The following is a 22663-nucleotide window of genomic DNA, read 5'->3' as shown; positions in this document are numbered from 1 at the left end:
GCCTCAGCCCGGTGTGGGCAGTGCTACCTCCAGGCAAGTGGTCCTGTGTTATATAAGAAAGCAACCTGGACAAGCCATGGAAAGCAATGCAGTAAACAGCTTCCTTCCATAAACCCTGCCTCTGCTCCTACTTGAATTTCTGCCTTGACTCCCTTCAGTGACAGACTGACCGTGACATGTAAGCCAAATAAACCTTTTCATCCCTAAGTTGCTGTTGTTTATCACAGCCCTAGAAAGCAAACTAGGACACACAGGGAGAAATCCATCTAAATTAAAACAGAACCAAAAATATTAGTTAGGAAAGAGACAGAGGAGAAGGGAGGCGTAGAAACTCTGGGCAGTCATTTCCTGAAATTGCACCCTCCATATTGCTGTTATGTAAGCTGCTATTAAGTCTCAGAATCATCCTTCTACAAATTAATTTTATCTAAATGTATTGCACACTGAATATTAAATTATACTTCAAGTCCTTACATTTCATATTCACTATTTTTGTCTCTAGAAAAAAATGTATAATTTTACCTATTTCCTCGATAAATATAGATCTTTAAGTATGGTCAAATAATATCATATTATAATAATATAACACCCAGTTGTTTATCTACTTCTCTCATTAATGATTGGAGGGCATCTATAATACTGCCAGCTCACTAAAGAATGCCCCATAGCACATTCTGGATGACTCAGTAGGTAATGGAATTTTCCACCATGCCAGATGACCTGGGTTCAATCTCCAGTACTCACATGTTAGAAGCACAGAACTGACCACCACATACATGCATGGCCACGCTGAGTATGGTGGCACACACCCTTAAATATCAGCACTTAGAAGCAGAGACAGGTCAATCACTGGGAGTCTGCGGCCAGATTGGGTGTGATGGTTTGAATAAGAATGGCCCCCACAGACTCATGCATTTGAATGTTTAGTCAATATCAGCACTTAGAAGCAGAGGCAGACCAATCTCTGGGAGTCTGAGGCCAGCCTGGGTGTGATGGTTTGATTAGAAATGGCCCCCATAGACTCATGTATTTGAATGTTTGGATCATAAGGAGTGGCATGATTAAGAGGTGTGGTTTTGTTGGAATAGACGTGACCTTGTTGGAGGAAGTGTGTCACTGTGGGGGACAGGCTTTGAGGTTTCATATTTCCTGGATATTTTGGAATAGGGATTTGTTGGACTTAAGATTTTCTTTGGTCGATGAATCTATTTCTCCTAGTGAATTGTCAATGCCTGAGATTCTATCTTCCAACTCTTGTATTCTGTTGGTTATGCTTGCATCTGTAGTTCCTGATTGTTTACTTACCTTTTCTAATTCCAGCATTCCCTCATACTGTGTATTTTTATTGTCTCTATTTCAGCTTTCAAACCTGAACCGCTTGAATTGTTTCTTGCAATTTTTGGTTTGTCTTTAATTCCATTTCTTTAAAGGATTTTCTTATTAACCCCTTTAGGGTCTCTATCATCTTCATGAAGTTGTTTTTAAGGTCGTTCTCTTCTGCTTCATCTGTGTGGGGATGATCAGGTGTTGCTGGTGTATAGTCCCTAGACTCTGGGGGCATCATATTGGTTTTGTTGAATGTTGTTGTTGAATGTGTTCTTATATTGTTGGCTTCCCATCCCTTCTTCCAGTGGATACAGGTGGGGTCTCTTCCTTTCCTGGTGGGTGCAGGCCCAAGGTTCTCTTCCGGTGGGTGCAAGCAAGTCCCAAGTTGACCTGCCTGCAGCATCCACACAACGAGATCCCAGAAAGGCAGCTTTGAGGTCTCATATGCTAAAGCTATACCAGTATGACAGTCTCCTGCTGACTGAAAGTCAAGATGTAGGACTCTTAGCTCCTTCTCCAGCATCATGTCTGCCTGCAAGCTGCCATGTCTCATCATGATGATAATAGACTAAATATCTGAAACTGTAAGCCAACCCCAATTAAATATTTTACTTTATAGAGTTGCCATTGTCATGGTGTCTCTTCACAGCAATTGAAACCCTAACTAAAACACTGGGACTACACAGTGAGTTCCAGGGTAGCCAGAAATACACGTTGAGACCCTGCTTAAAAAACCAAACCCAAAACAATAAAAATAAAGTGACAGGAAAATAAAATAAAGGCAAATTTCCTATAAAACTTACTAAAAATAAAACACCCTCAATAAATAGAAGCATAAATCAATTTCTGTTCAGATAACTGAAGGAATCTATTTTAAAAAATATTGAGACAGGTTGTAATAATATTGTGTCAGTACCATGAGAATCTGACTTTTAATTGACAGACATAAGTTATTATTGTTCCCCTCTACCTCAAATGCACTACTTTTAGACTTGAAATTAAGTAAATTATATATATTTTCCTACTTATTGTCAGCAGACTCTCCATGAAGAAGAGGCTTTATCCAGAGGGGAGGTGGAGAGGCATAGACTAAAGTGGAAACAAGACAAGTCTCTCTCATCGCCCTGATTAGCACTAATCACAGGTTGGGTGTGTTTAATTTTCAGACACCATTAGGGGCAATGGAACATATTCACACATCACAGACCAAGAAGCAGATCTTGTGTAAATGCATCTTGTGAAGCAGATGTTATGTAAATGAATTAGCTTTACATGGAGACACTGACCATTTATCTGAATTCTCTTCTGTCGGGAACTTCATGCATTCACATCCTTGGTTAAAATAAATGGGAGGTAGGGGGTGAACTCTATTACAGCTTAACTTTTTAACTTTTTAATTTTTTGGTGTTGTGGTGTTTTTGTTTTTGTTTCCAGACACACTCTCCCTGCATAGTCCAAGACAGCCAATGGACCTTCATGCTAAGCCCCTACCCCCAAGGGCTGGGAAAACAGGCAAAGGCTAGTGGCCAAATTCAGAGCCAGATATTTCTTTTTTTAACTCTAGTTAGTCTTACTGATGCGAAACTATTTGCTACCTAATAAACCTTACTCTATTTTCCTGTAAACAGAGAAGGAGAGAGTTGGGGCAATGGTCAGAGGTAGAGTACTTGATAAACATCAGGACACTGGATCCCACCACAGCTTAGGGAGAGGAGTCATAAAAAAATAGTATTTAGGAGTAAGGGTGGTGACATAGGCCTATACTCCCAGTACTTGAGAGACAGGCAGGAGGATAAGAAATGCTAAGCCATCCTCAGCAACAGGAGATAGTCTTAAAAACCAAAGAACAAGACAAATGAAAGGAGGGGAGGGACATAGGAGCAACAGAAGTAAAAGGTGGCTACCAGCTAGAAGGAGATATGAAGAATCCATAAACTGGACAGCATCCACAGCCCACAGTTTCATTAAAGTGTCAGGAGATGGCCTAATAAGACATTAAGGAGAAAAACAAGGAAGGATACAGTGTGTAACTCAATTTGAAGGATTTCCTATGGAAGTGGACCTTTCCATAAAATAATAGATAAAACTAGTCTCTCATTCATTTTTAAGAAAACTGAAAAAATGCCTTAAAATCTGTAAAGAAGTTCAAGTACCAGAACACAGTAAGATTTGATTCAAAAAATTCATCTGCTGACTGTGTGTGGCATGATACTGGAGGGCAGGATTATGCCTTCAAAGGCTTTCTGGGAAATTTTCAAAATGTTTGTAGTTTGGATTAGTCATCCTTTCAAATTCTGCTTTAACTCGTGTACTACAAGAATGTTCTGGGATTTTAGGGCACCCGCTGTTAATTCTTCATTACAATGTAGTAGGTCAGCCATATCTAACTTATGATCGAAAAAAGGCAGAGTAAAGAGCACACCAAGTTGAGAATATCCCATTTGGAGAGTTAAGAAAAAAACTAGCAATGACTCTTCCTCAAAAGAATTATGTTCTCTGTTGAGAAGTGTATGATCACTAAAAAAAAGATATATAGATATAGATATAGATATAGATATTGAGACCAGGAAACTATCAATTTCTTTTTTAACTTCTTTATTGTTTCTTTGGGGGTTTCACACCATGTGCCCCAATTCCATTCTCACAGTTCCCCCATTTCTCCCCTCATCCTTGTTACATCCCACAACAAAGTAAGGAATCAAACAATCAAAAGCAAGAACAACAACAACAACAAAAAGATAAAACCCATTAAATCAAAAGAGAACAAAAAAGATCACATCCGAAACATCTGTGCTTCATCTCTCTTGATTCTCCACCTCTTCATCTGTCCTGATGGCATTGGTCTTAGACAGAGAATTAGGAAGTATGTTGATAAGCATGGTGCTACTTGTATGAGTCAATCCATCTTCACTCTTGTTTAAATAACTCCTTCTTCCCTAAGCTATGTCATATGGGTGACAGCATCATCTTGGTTTGAAGATGGGAAAGTCAGATATAAGTAGCTAGGGAGTGCATTTAAGATGACAGACTCCTTGAGACAGAGCAAGGGTGCTGAATCTTGAATTCCCTCATTGGACTCTTCCCATGAGTACTGCATTTGGCTTTTGTTTTCTTTGAAGGTTTAGACTTTGTCTTGTTTTCCTCCTTATTTTACAGGTATTTCTTTAAAAAAACAATTCAGCCATTTATTTTATATCACACCCACACCTCACCCTCCCCCTCCCAGTTCCTCTTCCCCATTCCCCCTTCCCACTCCCAAGTGCCCTCCTGTCTCTATCCAGGAAAGGTCAGGTCTCCTGTGAGTATCAATAAGACATAGCACATCAAGTTGCAGTAAGAATAAGCACCTCCCTGTGTATTAAGTCTGGGAAAGGTGACCCAGGTTGAAGAGTAGGGTCCCAGAAGACAGTAAAAGAGTCAGAGACAGTCTCTGTTCCCATAAGAGAAGTAAGCTGCACAACTGTAACATACATGCAAAGGGCTTAGGTCAGTGGAGACAGGTTCTTAAGTTCATGTTTGTAGAGGCTGTAGAGTCCTTTGTTAAGCTGTTAACCATAGGAGTATTTCCCATCAATACCACAGATTCTATGGATCATTGGGGTGGGAAAGTGTAGCTGCAGAAAAGCAACCCTCACTGATTTTCCTCAGTTTCAAGTACAGGGTCACTTAAATCAAGTCATTCCATTCATTAGTACTAGGTAACTTAAGAGAAAGGGTAACCGTACTGATAAAAATTAATTATGCTGATTTTATATTATAATCTGGGTATTTTCCCTGAATCGTCTCTAAAATTTTGTAATTTTTGTCATACATTTTTCACACCAACCAATTATTATCCTCTTTTAATGGCAATGAAAGCAAAGCTAAAGGAAATTAATTCTTTCAAATTACTTAAGCAAATGATTAGATAAATTATTAAGTGGTAAAGCTTGAGTTTTTCTTGAATCAAAAACTCAATACTTTGCCACTGAATTGTGTTTTAAATATGGAAATCACGAACTCTCAAAAAACTGTAGCATATTATGAGATATAAATGTTTGTTAACTGTAAAAACAATTACATGTAAGGTCTCTACTTAGAGCATTAGGATTTCAATTCTCACTTAAGTTGCTAATTTGCAGTTAGACAATGTTCAAGTATGTCATTTTTAAGTCAGGGCTCTGGAGTCACAGGAACCAAATAACCCAGAAACTGCCACCTCAGCATCTAGACCCAACAGAAAAATTGAGAGGAGATGAGAGAATTTAGTCACACAGTGACTAAACCTCCTAATTTGAGTGAGAAAACGTGAGCAGTGCAGATGAGCAGTTGGGTCTTAGCAGAGCCAACCTGTGACTTGCCGTGCATGTACCATTTCAAATCCATTTCCAAAAATGAAATCTGCTCTGCAAGACTCATAGAAGACAGAAGGTAACGTTACATTTTCACTTAATTTTAAAAAGTGACCTTGTGTCTATGTCATTACATGTACTTGATTCCATGGAAGACTTTTAAATCTGCATTTCATAGACATAAACTATGAAATGAGTGTTCATCGATGGCACAAGTTATTGAAACAAAATTATACACTGAAAAATATCCCTAAGTGGGTATGGCACACGGCTCCTGACTGAGGAGGTCAATTCAGACACTGGGAGGACAAAGAAAGGCCCCATACTATCAAGATTAGCAAACCATCCTCCAAAGATAGTTAAATAAGCCCACAGACATTACCAGAAGGAATTAGAGAAGGCAGTACCAAGCCGGGCGTTGGTGGCGCACGCCTTTAATCCCAGCACTAGGGAGGCAGAGGCAGGTAAATCCCTGTGAGTTCGAGACCAGCCTGGTCTACCGAGCGAGTTCCAGGACAGGCTCCAAAACAGTACAGAGAAACCCTGCCTCGAAAAAAAATTCTGAGAAGGCAGTACCAGAATAGTAATTAAAAAACATTAAAAGGAGCTATTTATTTGAAAGAATGTTAGAAATAGGCAAAGGGTCCTGTAAAATAAAACCAAACATGGGAAGAAAAGAACAAATGTAAGCAACTCGATGAGAATGGAGGAGGGAAAGTTACATGAATAGACTGAACAGTCTAACATATTTTTTTCATGTCCTGAGCAAATCTCACCACATCTAAAGGGACAGGCTCGGGCAGGCTTGCTTGCTAGCTCAATAAATGCCTAAAGAGCCAGTCAGTTCCATTAGCATCTTGCAGTCCAAAATACCAAGTGCAAACCAACGTGAGCACAGTTCCAGCAGGCACCATCAAGGTGCTCAGTGTCATAGAGCTGCATCTTATTACCTGAAGGAAGAGTTGGCTCCTCAGCAGAGGCCAAGAAAAAACTCAGTAGACTCAACAGTCCTCTATGTTCTGAAACATGGTAAATAAAAAATAAAACATGCTACTTTTGACACAAAGCTGCCAAGTTTCCTATTATTGAAAATTATTTCAGAAATTCTTGGAAGGGGAGGGAAGGGGATGCAATGGCTATTAAAAAAGAAAAACAAACACATAATTTTATATAATATTGTCAGTCTGGAAAATTGAAACATATTCACTAACAAACCTCAAATAAATCTGGATTAAAATGCAATAAAAGGGAAAATACTATCACACTAACAGTCACTCTGAAGGCCCATATCACTTCCTCAGAAGCAACAATTGCCGAGGTATGATAGAGGTTGTCACCAAGTGCCATGTCCCTACAAAGCATTCTTTGATGTCTGCAGCACATATTCTTCAAGGATGAGTATCATGATTGCCGCTCCCCCCTTCCCCCGCGCCTCCTATTACCAATAACGGCATTCAGAATTAGGTTCAACTGCACACCTGGAAGCACTTGGTACCTGTATTCTGCTCACTGCATTTGATGGACCAGATGCATCGGCCAACTGACAACTCAGCCTTGGTTTTTAAAGAATACACAAATCTGCTTCCCCCTCAGCAAAATAATGCCTACTCTAATCAAGTAGATCAATTTTGTATTTAAATTCTGTTATCTTGGGGAAATGAAATTTACTACAAACTTACTCCAAGATGAGACTTCAGTAAAAAGAACACAAATGAAAAACCAATGTTTTATTAAGAAATTTAAAATTTTAGGGGCTGAAGAGATGGCTTGGTGGTGATGAAAGAGCACTGGCTGCTCTTCCAGAGGACCTGGGTTCAGTTCCCACCACCCATATGGCCACTCACAACCGAGTAACACTCTAGTCCCAGGGAATATGATGCTCTCTTCCGGCATGTGCGGTAACTACAGGCACATGATGCACAGAAGACAAGCATTCCAGCAAGATACCCATACACATAAACAAATGTAATTCCTCTCAATTTTGATAGGTTAGGCATGTGACTCAGTGGCAGGGAACTTGCCTAGCATACGCAAGGCAGCGTTCCACCCACAAAACTGCAAAAAACACTAGTGTAAAAGTAAATCTGGGGCCTGGAGAGATGGCTCAGTGGTGAAGAGGCCTGGGTGCTCCTCCAGAGACCTTCCCTTCAATGCTCAGCACACAACCACCTGTAACATTGTTCCAGGGGATCCAACCAGCATGTGCGTGGTGCACACACGTGCACGCAGGCAAAACATTCATACACATAAAGTAAAATAATATATCTTTTAAAAATAAACAATTAAATGAAACAATATTTAAATCTTTAGACAGAACCAAGTTCTATTTTCAACCACTCCAATGAAGAGAAAAAGAAGTATTACCTCTTTGCCACCAGAGGGAGCTAAGCATTGGGGCTGCTTGATTTACCACACTACACCACAAGTGATAAAAGATTCTCTGAACTGGTCTAGCTGTGCTTTCATATGGAAAATATGCATTAATGGGTATTTGTTTGAATAATTTCTATTTGTCTAATATAATTTATCTACGGGTGTTCTCATATGTGCATGGGAGGTTTTTTGTTTCTTTATCGAAATAGCCTTGGCTGTTTGGGAACTCACTATGTTGACCAGGCTGGCATCAAACTCACAGAGATGCATCTGCCCCCTGCCTCCCAAGTGTTGGAATCAAAGGTGTATGCCATCACAACCAGCCTGTGTGAGTTTACTTTTTAAATTAAGCAGCTCCTAATTTGGCAGGAAGATATTGGCATACATTTCTTTATAACTTAATTATTTTTCTGTGTGTCCATTTACAGTGAGCACTTAATATTTTTAACCAATTGAAGCTACGAAGGGGGTCCGTATGAATGCCTTCATCAGGAAATTACAACTCATTCTGGACCAGGTGTTCGAGGATCTCACAATCCACAGGATTCTTCCTCTGACTTTGCACCTCCTCTACCGGGGCTCCATGGTTCCACGCAGGTTACACATATTTCAAATCTCCAGAAGATCAAAGTAGTCAAATCTGCAACAATACAAACTAAGGAAACACATTACCTGGATAATCTTCTGAGACGTGCACTGAATAGGACACACTGTAAAGACACAGAAAGGAGAAAAGGCTTAAGTTACTGTGGAGAGAGCCGTGCTTTCGCACAAGAAAATCCAACCCCATGTTGCCCATCTGTTTGTATAAGTATAAGCCCGGAACCCACACAGACCAAAACGCTGACTTTAAAGTGACACAGGAAATGTGTAGGTGTGAATCTGGACGTCAGCAGGCCTTCCCCACCCTTCCTGAAATAGCCGCTCTCCCAGATGATACTTTGCCCTCCGTTTATCGACAGCACTCGTCATTTCAGCAGTGCATGAAGGCTCTTGACAATCCTGTTCAGATTTCCCCATTCTTTCCATATTAGAGAGGATGGTCTGTACCGGGACAGCACTCAGGAATTTAAATTGTGACTGTGGCTGAGGACGGGACTCGGGACCCTGTACACATTATACACTCTTCCACTCAGCTGTTCTCTCAAGCCCAACACCTATTTTCAGTATCACTTCCCCACAAGCGTTTTTAAAAAGGTGTCATTTATGTAAAATGAATGGTATGGGGGATGCATTTAACTAAATTATTCCTCTTAATTCAGTCTTTAAACCCATTATATTTAACAAACAAAATGTTTTAGTTCTGAGGACTACATTGCCACAGGAAGAAAACAAATTTAAATTTATGTCAACAATTTCCCAACTCCTTTCTCAGGAATGATGATGCTTCTACAAACTTATTTCAGAAGACAGGAATTTAGACAACACAATTGTTCATTTTTCTATCTCTGTCAACCAGACTGCACATCTCTTGAGGTTCAAGCCCCTTGTCCATTCATAGCTATAGCATGATCCACTGCTTTAGCACAAGATACACAGGACCCATACAATATTAGCTATTTGAATGGATGAGAGGTGTAGTACAGAAACGACATCTGACTGTTCATAAAGGGCAACATGGATGACTGCTTCACAGAGGTATGATAGCAAGCAATGAGCGTGGTAGAAAAGAACTTGGGCAGTGGAAAGCCCAATCAGTTACTTTTAAAACTTGTAAACAATAATGATTCATCTGAGGTTGCAAGGAATGTACAAAGATTCATCTATCTTACATGAAGCTCTCCCTACTGCTTAAATCTTATGTACACACAGCAGAACACAAAAACCAAGAAATAGAAAATAAAGTATTGCTATTCTATGCCATTTTCTCATGTATGAAACACATTCATACTACATAATCAAGACCCAGAACTATTCAGCCATGATGTCTGGGCAGATGCACCTGCCACCTCTCCACGTTAGTGTCCCTAGCTCCACAAAGCCACCAATCAGTTTTCCAGTAGTTCTACGATTCTGTCATCTCAAGAGTGTGATATAAATGTGTGTATGTGTGTGAGTGTGTGAAGTGCACAAAAATGTACAGTAAGAAACAAAATGATGACTTTGTAATGCAAAGTTATTATCTCAAAAAATTACTCTAGTAGTAGGCAGTATTTAGGATGGAAAGAAGGAAAAAGCAACATAGGACCTCTTCACAGTAGTGAACTGAGAGCAAGTCTTAGTGGAATGTTATGTGTGGGGAGGGATTGACAAGACCCAAGCAAGTGACAGGTGCTGAAGCCCAGGCAAAACCCTAGCTTAGGGAATCAAATGTCAAGGAGGTAAAAATATTCACATCACCAGTGCCTCAACCTTGGGAGGGGAAATAAACACTCCGATCTAATGTGTGTTTACTCTCTCATGATTCATTTCCTTATACAGTGGAAATATACTACATAGCAATAAAATTCTTGTTGATCAGTCTACCCTTTCTAATCCGGCATTTCTATATGACAGAAGCCAGGCACCTGGCCAAAGATTCTACACAATTCCAAGTCGAATCGATTTACAACACCCTATGTTCTCAACCAACAGTGTTTGGCCTCGTTTTTTCACTCAAAACAATGTCTAAATGTCAAATGAAGACTTAATCTGCTCCTCTGTCTTCATCCAGTCAGGGGGCCTGCTACAGACTAGCAGGAGTCCTGTAGCTTGGAGACTTACTAGCTAGGTAACAGAGAAAAAGTCACATACATAATCAGGGTCAGTCTCTTTTCAGAAAAATTGGAGAATACACAACTATGCCCTCCAGGTCTTGTGTGATGGTTTGGTGGAAGGCTCCTATGATACTACCAGTCACACAGCAGTGGTAACCCAGTAATCTTAGCCCAACTCTAGCCTTTTCTGTTTATTTTGTTTAGTTGAGACAGAATTTGAAGGAACTCAGTCTAGCCTGAAGATCATCAGTGACCCCGATCCTTGCCCCCATGTCCAGAATGCTGGGATTACAAGTGTGCATCACCACACTGAGCCTCAAGCACTACAATTAACAGGGATTTCCCATGAATGAATATGCTCTAGAGAACTCAGTTGCATTTGTAAAATGATACAACCAACCCTTTTACATTTATCAGAAACCAAAGCTAACACTGAAAATTTTACTTTACCATCCTAATGTACTCATAGTAATAACAGACCCATGTCCATGACAAGACTGAATTTTTCTAGAATCAAATAGAAAACAAAAGCCCTGCAAAATGATTCATCAGTTCCCTGACCTAAAGCGTGTTTGGGGGTGAAGGAAAATCACCAGGCCTGTAAAATCATAATCAGTTTCACTCTGTAGCTTGCAGAACTCTAAGAAGGCAATCCAGTACTGGCAGACTTGGATGAATAAGCTCACGGCTCTAAATGGGTAGGGCCAATAAGGCTGGTGGGGGCGGGGTGGGCAGAGAGAAAAACTTAAGTAGCTTTCAGAGTCGGGTTGAAATGTGCCGTACATAATAAAAACTATAAGGCAGGAAAGTGAAATATTGGAGAACGGAAAATGAAAGAAGGGGACATGAGGAAAGCCTTAAGCTCTAGACTCCTGCTCCATGGGGGGATGCCCTAATAATCCTGGACTATGCTGAACTGTGAATATATTAAAGAGCTTTGTCGGAGAATGTCAAGTAAGTCATATGAGTTTGGTATATTCTATACAAGGACCATGGGGTGAGATGCTTCTGGCCAGAAGTGTAAACTGGAGTCCATTAAGTATTTCCATTCCCTGTGTGATTCCTCTGTTGTGATCCAGTCCCAGGAAAGACATCTCTCCTCAGCAGAACCAGAAAACCATCCTAAAAGAGCTGTCTGGTGCTCAGTCTGCACTAGTCTTACATTTGGGCTTTACTCCTATCACAAGAATCATTCACAGGGCTATTCCTGCATTTAAATCCATCATTTGTACCTTACACCCTTTTCCTCCTGAACCATATAATTGGGAGCTAGAAGACACAAAATTGCTCCTCATTCCCAGGTTCTTAGCTTTTTTGTTTGTTTGTTTGTTTGTTTTACGAGACAGGGTTCCTCTGTATTGTTTTGGAGACTGTCGGTCCAGCCCGGCCTCGAACTCACAGAGATCTGCCTGCCTCTGCCTCCCGAGTGCTGGGATTAAAGGCGTGCGCCACCACCGCCCAGCGTGGTTCTTAGCTTTAAGAAAACTATTCCAGAATAGTAAGTAAACCACAGGTGTGGTGAGCAAAATTAAAGCCAGGTAGGAATACATGGAAAGACCCTGTCTCAAAATAACAATAATAAAAATGATAATCTATAATAACTTTTTAAAAATTAAAAGAATAGTAGGGAGGTGTGATGATTTGAATGTGTAATGCCCCCTAAAGTCTCAGTAATCTAAATACTTGGTATCCCTTTAGTGGCACTTTGGGAAGGTTTAGGAGGTGTATCCTTGCTGGAGGACGTATATCACTGGAGGTGGACATTGAGTGTTTAAAGACGCAACTCACTTCAAGTTCTCTAGTTCTCATTCTCTCTTCTTTCTTTCCCTCACCTCTCTCTGTTCTCTCTCTCCTCCCTTCTTCCCCTCTCTCTCTTTCTTTCCCCTATCTTCTCTCCTCTCTTTATCTCCCTCTCCCTCTTTCCTTTATGCTTGTCACTCAAGATATGAACTGCCAGCTAGCTGCTACAGGCACCAGACTGACACTTCCTTTTGTGTCTCCTTGCCATGATGAACTTTTATCCTACTGGAACCATAAGGCAAATAAGCCCCTCCTTTTATAAGATGCCTTAGTCACAGTGTTCGATCACAGCAATGGAAAAGTAACTAACACATGGGGTAATGGAAGACAGTGTCTTAAAATAGAAGCCAGAACTCAGACTAAAAATAATTGAATTTTAGATGCAGAAGAAATTTCAGGGGTGCTGAATTCAATATCTGCATTTAATAATAGACCCCCAAACACCGTGGCCAACTGTGAAGCAAAATCTCCTGGGTCCTGAGCAGATTTTTTTCTTCACAATGCCCAAGGTTTTGACAGAACAAACAAAGGCCAGTATTGTACTGTGTAATGCCTCTTTTGCTTGCTCCCCAAATTTTAAAACACGTTTCCTAATAACAGCACCTATAGATCTCTGGACTTTCCTAGTTAAACTAGGAGTCTTAGAATTCACACAGGGAAAAGCAAAAGACAGAAACAAATGAGGTTCTTTGTTCACCTTGAAATGAGATGCTGAAAACCAACAACACACAACCACTCTCATTGCTGCCAAGCAGCCTAGAGCTTCTGCACCTTTGGTGCTGCTGAGTAAAAGGAAATGATGCTAGGGTCCCACTCGCAGGCTTTCGGGACCATTAGGAGCTCAGTTTGCTAGTTTGATCCCATTCAAGACCCACAACATTCACCTTTTTGCTTATTATCATGTTTCATTTCCCCCACACTACTTTCTAATTATCTGGGTCAACCTGCTAGTGTTCCTTCATTTTTCACCAGTTATTAGCTGCAATCACTGAATAGCTTCAGAATTAGGAGTCCTAGTGTACTTTACCATTTCACTAAAATCCTTCCTCACCCCCATCAATACCAACAATGTCAAGCTCCGTAGAGCTCCAAGGACTCATTCACTTCGCCTTCCTCCCTAGACCCTGCATCTTGAACTAGGCGTAGAAGCTGCATCTCTTGTAAAACTTCCAACATTTGTGTTCTACTCTTGAGCTCTGTCTCTCAAATCCTTAAAAAATATTTTCATTCCTTAGGCCTTCACAGGTTCCTCCAGACTTCAGTCTGTCTGGCTCTAGATAGACGCTCCCCCTACAGCCACCTTTACCTCCTTCACTGTGAAGCCCCAACCTTGCCCCTGGAGACCCTAAAAGCTCCAAATGGTAGATTCAGTCATGCTTGACACTACCCTACACCTCCAAAAGTTGCAGGGAAGCCAGTGACACTAAGGGATGTAGGCCCACATGGACACCAGCTACTAAAGACTAAGAACCTACATCTCAGATTCCTCTTGTTTTTCTTTTCTTTTATAAATCTTGACAATTCTCCAAAACCTGATAACAACTTGTCCTCTGGCCATCAAATCAGTTTACTTCACAATAAGGTACAAGAGATTGCCGTTTTCCTATGCCCTCATGCACTTGAACTATTTCTCCCACCAGCCACCCACATCCAGACTTAGAGTACCTTCTTCCCTGTACCCATACAAGAGGAGACAAACATCTGTCCTTTCGACCAAGTCTAACATGACAATTTACTAAACCGACCCCACAAACCCACACTCCATTTGTGACTTTTGTTCTATTAGTCTCATAATTCAACCATTTATAATATCTATGCCACTATGGAAATGGGAAAGTTTATCTACAATGATAATAAGAAGAACACTATTTAAAATGAACAAATGAGGGCTAATGAAAGAGCTAAGCAGGTAAGGGCACATGCCATCAAACATACAAGCTTGAAAAGCTGAGTTTGATCCCCAGAACCCACACAAAGGAGGAGGGAGAAAAGGTATTACACAATGCTGTTCTCTGAATTCTACACCCATGCTGTGATACATACACACACATGCACACGGGTGATAAATTTTTAAATGTAAAGTACACACTCTCCTAAGTATTATATTGTATATGCATGGTTATTATACTATAAACTTAAAACTTAGTGGAATAGAAGTTTTTTTTTCAAAGTGAGGTCACAAGTAACCTAGGCCTTAAACTCCATATGTACACAGGATGACCTTGAACTTCTGATCTTCCAGCCTCCATCTCCCATATGCTGACACTCCATTTTATGTAGTGTTAAGTATTGAACTTGGGACATGCTAGGTAAATACTCCGCCAACTGAATTATATCCTCACCCCAGGAATATTTTTAAGTCTGTAATCTGGGAGGTGTAGACAAGAGGATCTGAGATTCAGATCACCCTCAGCAAAATGGGGGAATTTAAGGCCAGCCTACGCTACATGAGACCCTGTCTCAAAACAAGAACTTAAGAAAGTAGTAGCAAAAAGGTATTTCTGATACAGTAAGGGAAACCCATTTGATCTAATGAGACATATTTCCATTCATATTAATAAATATATACCAACTGTAAATGTATTTATAGACATACTGCTTGAAAATAGTAGCTCCCTCCCTCACTCCCTAGAGTTCTGAATGCAATTAGTCTTCATGTATATCTGAATTATTTCAATCAGAGTAACTATATCATGTACTGAGACATGGTGCCTATACACTCTATCTATGCACCATAGTCAGGGAAGCTGCAGGGACACCACTGATGCCTCTTATCCCCCACAATAAGTAGGATCCTTGACTTCACCAGAAAGGAATTCAGTATGTGATGGGGGAAGTCCTTCTGTGTATATGTTGTCTTATCGGCTGATACATAAAGCACTGTTGGCCAATAGGGAAGCAAGATAGGTGGAACTAAGAATGGAGGAGGATTCTGGGAAATGTAGTCAAGAGTAGAGAATCGCCATGTGATCCCCAGAAGAGAGGATGCATGAGGCTGCATCGTCAGTAAGATAAGACTTTATAAAAATATATACTAGCAGTTATGGGTTAACAATTAAGTCAGAGCTAGCCAATGAGAAACCATAGCAAATGGCCCACAGCTTCCTAATTAACATAGTGTCTCATGTGTTATTTGGGGGCAGAGACAGCGGCAGGACCCAGGCAGCTGATGGAGAAGAATACAAGTATATGAGTTCTTGTAATGCAGGGTTAGAGTTTATTAGAAGGGATTTTAACGTGAGTTTTACATGGGAGTTATGAACAGAAGAGTACTTGACAAACACTTATGAACAGATGAGACACCCAGAGTGTAAGTGTGGGCTTCTCAAAGGAGAACTGTGTTTTTTCTCTTTACAAGGTCCAAATATATGGTTTAGGTGGGCTTTAATGTTATCTTTAGAGAGCTGTTATGGAATTAAAATATCTCAGGTGGTTTCCGAGGTACACAGAGTGGGATGGCCAGAAACACGCTTACCACAAGAGTTCTGTGCAAAGTAAAGATAATTTGCTTGCTTATATCAAATGCCTCTTGGTAGATTCCTTGGGAATTATCTGTCGTTTGTTTTCTGTTGTTGCCACATGCCATTTCAGCAAGATACCGGAAATAATCTCCTTTCATCTTCAGATAGAATACCTTGCTCTTTAGATTAGTTGCATTGGCTATTAAATATTTAACCAACAATTACAGGACTATGGTGCAGAGGGATCTCAGCTCCACCTCCACTTTCTCCCGACAGTCCTTGATTGGCTGCAACTTCTAGTCAGAAGTGTCAGTCTTCTGCTCAATGCTCGAGATGATCCTCTAGGCAGACCAGCAGCCACCAACCACTTTCTTGTAGTCCACCAACAGCAGGTTGTGCTCCTCATTGACAGCTTGGTGCCCTGCTCCGTCATGGCTTTCATGCAGGTGGCCTTGTCATCATAGCACTTGGCAAGCTCGGACAACTTGGCCTTCTGGATCAGCTCGGTCTTCTCCATGGGGGGGAAGCAAGCGTGAGCACCCGAGCCGATCCGGAGTCCTTCTAGTCTCGCAGCCGCAACGCGAGTCCTACCACTTGGAGATGCAACCTACACATCCAATCTGCCTGGTGCTGCCACTTAACTTTTCTGTATTTTACTATGAGATTCTTAATAATCCCGAGCTTGCATGCACACTATCCAAAACAGCGTTTGATGAGGTCATCGCAGAACTTGCTACACTGAATGAAGATTCCTACAAAGACAGCACCTTCATCATGCAGTTCCTTAGAGACAACTTAACATCATGGACATCAGCAGTGCAGAAGAAAGTGATGCAGTGGAGGGGGCCGAAAACTAAAGGAATCCAGGATGCTGTTCTCCATCCCTCAAGAGAATTTTTTACATCTCCATTCCTTATTCCACTTGGATTTCTTCTAGCAAGGAAGCCCATTCATGTGTATGGGATCACCTGTTTATTGTCTTTTCACACTGCAGCTTTGGGAAACTCTATCCCTTGATTTGTGTTGTCTTCGCCTTCCTGGTGTGCAGCACCTGGTGTGCTGTAGATAAGTATCAATAGCTTCATGTCATATAAACACAAGTAACTTCCAGACACTTGTGTAGAGGACTAACAGTACATTTGGTATCTAAGTATTCTGAACCAGTTCTGCCAGTGGCTGTGTTTTGTATTACTGAGAAGATATGGAAATGTAGTACATTGCAATGTAAAGTAATTGTGATAATAACTTCCCAATTTCTACGTTCCCTCTCTGACCCTTCTTTGGTGGTTTCCTTTCCGAAGCAACTTTTCCATACTCGTACTGCATATTCCATTTTAGTAGGAATCCAGAAGTGTTAGATTAAATGGGAAAGCTCTTAATGCATCCGGTCTTGGGGTCACAGATCAAAATGTCTCCTACGTCACATATTCTGGAGGTTACGTCTGTCTGTGACAACATGGAATTTCTTTTATACATTCTTCACTTGCTGCTGTTTGAATTGACAACTTTGTTTCCAATAAAAATTCACTTACACCTCCTGCCTTCGTAGCTCTGGTATTCACTTTACCTTGTAACAGAAGTAGCATGTTACTGACAGAAAACAAGCATTGCTTTGGGCAAATTGAAATGCATGTTCTTTCTTGATACACTAGAAAGGGAAAATAAAGTACACAATTGCATGCAAATTCGGGCACATGTGATATGGTGTCCAGTTTGCCCAGTGATTGTTCTTTACAGAGAGGGATCCACTATATTGTGTTTGCTAATCATTGACTACAGTCCCAAAAAAGCTTTGTGAAAATGTTATGCCCTGTGTAACGGCAGAGTAACATAAAATAAAACTACATTTTATAAAAACAAAAAAATTAAATAAAAATAAAGATAATTTTGCTGTGGAACAATCTTTTTGTACACTATGAATATGTATTCCACTCATTGGCTAATAAAGAGCTGAATAGACTATAGCAGGGCAGGAAGAGTTTAGGCAGAAAAACCAGACTAAGGATGCTGGGAAGTAGGTTGGAGTCAGAGGAGTCATTAGCAGAGACGGAGAGAAGCAAGATGGGCATACCATGCTGACAGAAGGTACAAGTCACGTGGCAAAACATAGATAAAAAATATGGGTTAATTTAAATGTGGAGTTAGCTAGTAACAAACCTGAGCTATTAGCAGAGCATTTATAATTAATTTTGTCTCTATATACTTATTTGGGAAGACAGCTGCCAGGACAGGAAAACTCTACCTACATATTTTCACAGTAAACAAAAGGTAATAATCTCACTTATGAAATTTCTAAAACCTATTGGAGAAAGGAAGAGTGCTACATTCAAAGCTACAGATGCTCAGTCCTGATGCATATTGCCATCTTAACATTATCAGAAAATATTTTCATATGTGAGGAATAGTGTCTCTACATAGGCACTTTTCATAGCAAATATTAATTGTGATGGAATTCTCCATCCTCAACTGGGGAAAAGCTTTATCCAGATTCCTAAATGAAGGGCTCCGTTCCCTTCCCATGTCCCCATAATTTTCCATCTTTCTACTCTGCCACACACACTAACTTTTCAATTTGTATTATTGTTGAGATGTCTGTCTGTCTGTCTGTCTTCTCTCTCTGCGTGTCTCTGTCTCTCTCTGTCTCTCTCTGTCTCTCTCTGCGTGTCTCTGTCTCTCTCTCTGTCTCTCTCTCTCTGTCTCACACACACACACACACACACCAGATTGTATGGACTTGAACTTTGAAATGAGACTCTGCCATTGTGAACTGTATGATCACTGTTAAGCACTCTCCTACTTCAATTTCCTTATCTGTTCCTATTTCTTTCCTTCTCTTAGAGTTGCTATGAAGATTATATGAGACAACACAAGTTCTAAAGAGGAATAAAATCAGACACACAAATTAATTAACGGCAGTTTTACTCCAACAAATCATTATTTCCCTAGTGCACACCTCATCCACCTTCAAGACTCAATCCCAGGCCAAGTTCCTCTCAATCTTCACCAAACACCAAGACAGAAGAGTAGATTCCTTCCCATAAGTACCACTTGTCCATCTCCTGCAGACTTCAGGGGAAGAACAATTACTTTTTTTTCTTTTGGTTTTTTACAAGACAGGGTTTCTCTGTATTGTTTCTGGAGGCTGTCGGTCCAGCCCGGCCTCAAACTCACAGAGATCCGTCTGCCTCTGCCTCCCGAGTGCTTGGATTAAAGGCATGAGCCACCACCGCCGGCAGAACAATTACTTTTATGCTCAAATCATCAGGACCAAAACAGGGTGACATATCACTCAATAAATTAAGATAGTCAATCATTTATGTTCCCATTTCCAGAACATTTTGGCAATTTTTAAAACTATTTGAGCAGATGAAATAGCATGACCAAAGGTAAAGAAATACTTTTCCCATTTGTATTTAAAGCCATTGCCTAGGCTGTGTCAAGAGTGGGGTCCCTCTCATAGTATGGGTCTCACTCTGGACCAGTCATTAGTTGACCACTGCCATAATTTCTACACCACCTCTGTCCCACCATGTCTTGTAGGCAGAGAAAATAGTAGGCCAGAGGTTATGTGGCTGTGTTAAGGTCCCATTCCCTCCACTGGAAGTCTTGCCTGGTTACAGAAGATAGATAGTTCCAGCTCTGTATCACCCATTGCTAGGAGTCTCAGCTAAGGTCACTGTCATAGATTCCTGGAGTTTGCATTGCACTAGATTTCTAGCTCATTCCAGAGGTGCTCCTGATTCCAGTTGTCTTTCCCAGAACCACAAACAAGAGAGCTTGCATGGGACTGACCTAGGCCCTCTGCATATTTATTACAGTGGTGAAGCTTGGTCTTCTTGTGGGACTCCTGACAGTGGGAACAGGAGCTGTTTCTGACTCTGTTGCCTGTTTTCAGAACCCTTTCCTCCTACTGGATTACCTTGTCCAGCCTTAATAAGAGAGGAGGTACCTAGTCTTATTGCACTTGACATGCCATGGATGGCTGATACCCATGGGAGGCCTGCACTTTTCTGAAGAGAAAGGAAAAGGAATAGATGGATGGGAAAGAGGGAAGACTGAGAGTAGGGACTAGGAGGAGAGAAGGGAGGGAGGGGAAATGTGATTGGGCTGGGGGATAATTAATTAATTAATTTTTAAAAGTAAAAAAAAAAGAAATAGACACAACTACAATTTCATCAAGATAAAGCCCAACCAGGTGTGGTAGCTCACACCTTTAACTCCAGTACTCAGTGGATAGAGGCTTGAGCTACATAGTGAGAGCCAGGACAGCCAGAGCCTGATCCCCCCTCTATCTATCTATCTATCTATCTATCTATCTATCTATCTATCTATCTATTTCTCTCTCTCTCTCTCTCACACACACACACACATACACACATACACACACACACAAAGAGGGGGGGGAGAGAGAGGGAGAGAGCTTCTATACACTCTGCAACCAAAACTAAGATTCATGTAATAAACATTCACTCATATTTACAAGTCTTTACCTTCACCATTTAACACCTGTATCTACCAGTGGTTATAACAGCATAAAGCTGCTACATACACAACATACCAAAACTTAACTAAAGACTGAATATGAGAGAATAAATTTGTAGCTGAAATCAAGATTTTCAGTTGCAGGAATAAATATTGGGAAAATATTATCTATCAGCACTCAAGAGAGATACACACCAGAAGCAGGAGTATGCTGTCTTAGTTGGGGTTTCTATTGCTGTGAGTAACACCATGACTACCACTGCAACTCCTATAAAGGAAAACACTTAGTTGGGGGCTTACAGTAACAGGGGTTAGTCCATTTTCATCATGGCAGGACAAGACAGCCTGCAGGCAGGCATGGTGCTGGCGAAGAAGCTGAGAGGGGAGGAGGAGCTACATCTTGATCCCATCAGCAACAGGAAGTAGACTGTCTCACGGGGTATAGCTTGAGCAAACGAGACCTCAAAGCCCAACCCTACAGTGACACACTTTCTCCAACAAGGCCATACCTACTTCAACAAGGCCACACCTCCCAATAGCTCTTTTGGGGGCTATTTTCTTTCAAACTACCATGAATACCATCTGAGCAAATTCCTCAAAGAATTAAGGCACATAAAATGAGTTCTTGCCAAGTTCATTTCTTGTGGAATAGCAAAAACAATTCTCAACAGCAAGTAGAGGCCCTATAGAACCCTGCCTACTTGTGTCGCCCTTATCTCACACCACTGCTCTGCGTTCTCTGTATGTCTGTAAGATGTCTATATGACCTAGCCAAACAAACTAAACAAAGGCTGAAGGGGGGGGGCTAGGAAGATGCCTTAGTAGTTAACAGCAAGTACTGTAGACTACAGACCAAGGTTTGGATCCCAGGCCATAATCGTCTGTGACTCCAATTCCAGAAGATCCAACACCCTCTTTGGCCTCTACAGGCACCAGACATACATGCCATAAGCATACACATGTGCAGACAAAACACTTATATACATAAAAGTAAATACACATAAAAAACATTCCCTTCAAGTACTTCACTATTTTTAATGTATTATTACTTGGTGTATATGATTGGGGGGGGGGAACTATACACATCCAAAGGCATGAAGTGAAAGCCAAGGACAACTTTGGTTTTTTTGTTGTTGTTGTTGTTTGTTTGTTTTATTTAAATTAGAAACAAGCTTGTTTTATATGTCAATCCCAGTTCACTCTCCCTGCCCTCCTCCCCTGCCCTCCACCGACCCCCTATTCCATCCCAAAGGACAACTTTGAAGTGAATTCTCTCCTCCCACCTTGAGTTCCAGGAATCAAACCCAGGTCATCAGTCAGGCTTCCAGGAAAGAGTTTAGCTGCTGAACCATCCCTCCGACTTGTGTTGTGTTGAGGTTTTTTTTTTTTTGGTTTGTTTATTTGTTTGCCTGTTTGTTTCCTAGGCAAGACCCAGCTCTTCAGCATACCATGTCCGTGTCTGGAATTCTCACTGCATTTTGTCTCCTGGACTTCCTTTCACCCCTCGGGTCAGCTAAAATGTGCCATTCCAGGGAAGGCTTTCTGATCTCCTCCCAGGCTCATGGCTCTCAGCCAGAGCAGTCACAGTTTGAAATTACACACCCATTGCGAGACTCACTCCCACCTGCTTCCCCCAGAAGTCTATGAGTGGAAAAAGGCCATTTTGTTCCAGGTGATTAAGAATACTGATGCACACTGATGTCTATTTTTTAAACAGCCATTTTTTTGTTTTGTTTTACACTATCTTAGTTCCCTGCAAAAGTCAACAGTATATTTAAAGAGTGCCTTTACACTTACCACAGAGAGCAACTACATTTGTGGCATTCATGTTTGTTTTTATAACATATAAATCCTTTGATCTTTCCATGCTAAATAAACTAGCCAAAAATGATTTTACAAATAATAACCATCATTTAACACTTGAAGAGCACAAGATCCACACAGACAAACAAGGGACTTTAGCATAGGGTGAGCTAGAACTGTTCTCAGCTAGACTTTCTGCTGCTTATTCAGTTAGGGAGAAACTATCTACTGTTGAGTGTTATCAAGAGGGTTTCCTGAAGATGGTGTGCTGAAGAAGGCTGCATTAGGATGAGACATAATCAGCGAAAATTTTTCCACTTCTTGCCCACACTCAAATTAAAGACTGGGTAGAAGCAAAATTCAACAGCAACATACATCATAAGGTCTCCTC

At 40.8% G+C, this 22663-nt stretch overlaps 1 protein-coding gene and 1 pseudogene across 4 annotated transcripts in view; both read right to left on the bottom strand.

Annotated features, from left to right (window-relative positions):
• Parp8 (poly(ADP-ribose) polymerase family member 8) overlaps window positions 1–22663 on the bottom strand; it is a 171725-nt gene that overhangs the window by 76130 nt on the left and 72932 nt on the right. For all 4 annotated transcript variants that reach the window (XM_021234514.2, XM_021234515.2, XM_005082778.4 and 1 more), the window contains exon 4: window positions 8703–8740. In XM_021234514.2, coding sequence (XP_021090173.1) covers window positions 8703–8740 — 38 coding nt within the window. The remainder of the gene's footprint in view (window positions 1–8702; window positions 8741–22663) is intronic.
• On the bottom strand, window positions 15660–17880 carry LOC121133086 (annotated as a pseudogene).

This window comes from Mesocricetus auratus, unplaced genomic scaffold (genome assembly GCF_017639785.1).
Source record: "Mesocricetus auratus isolate SY011 unplaced genomic scaffold, BCM_Maur_2.0 Super-Scaffold_100020, whole genome shotgun sequence".
Classification (NCBI taxonomy): Eukaryota; Metazoa; Chordata; class Mammalia; order Rodentia; family Cricetidae; genus Mesocricetus; species Mesocricetus auratus.
The sequence above is the reverse complement of the archived record's forward strand: the minus strand, read 5'-3'. Positions and strand labels throughout refer to the sequence as shown.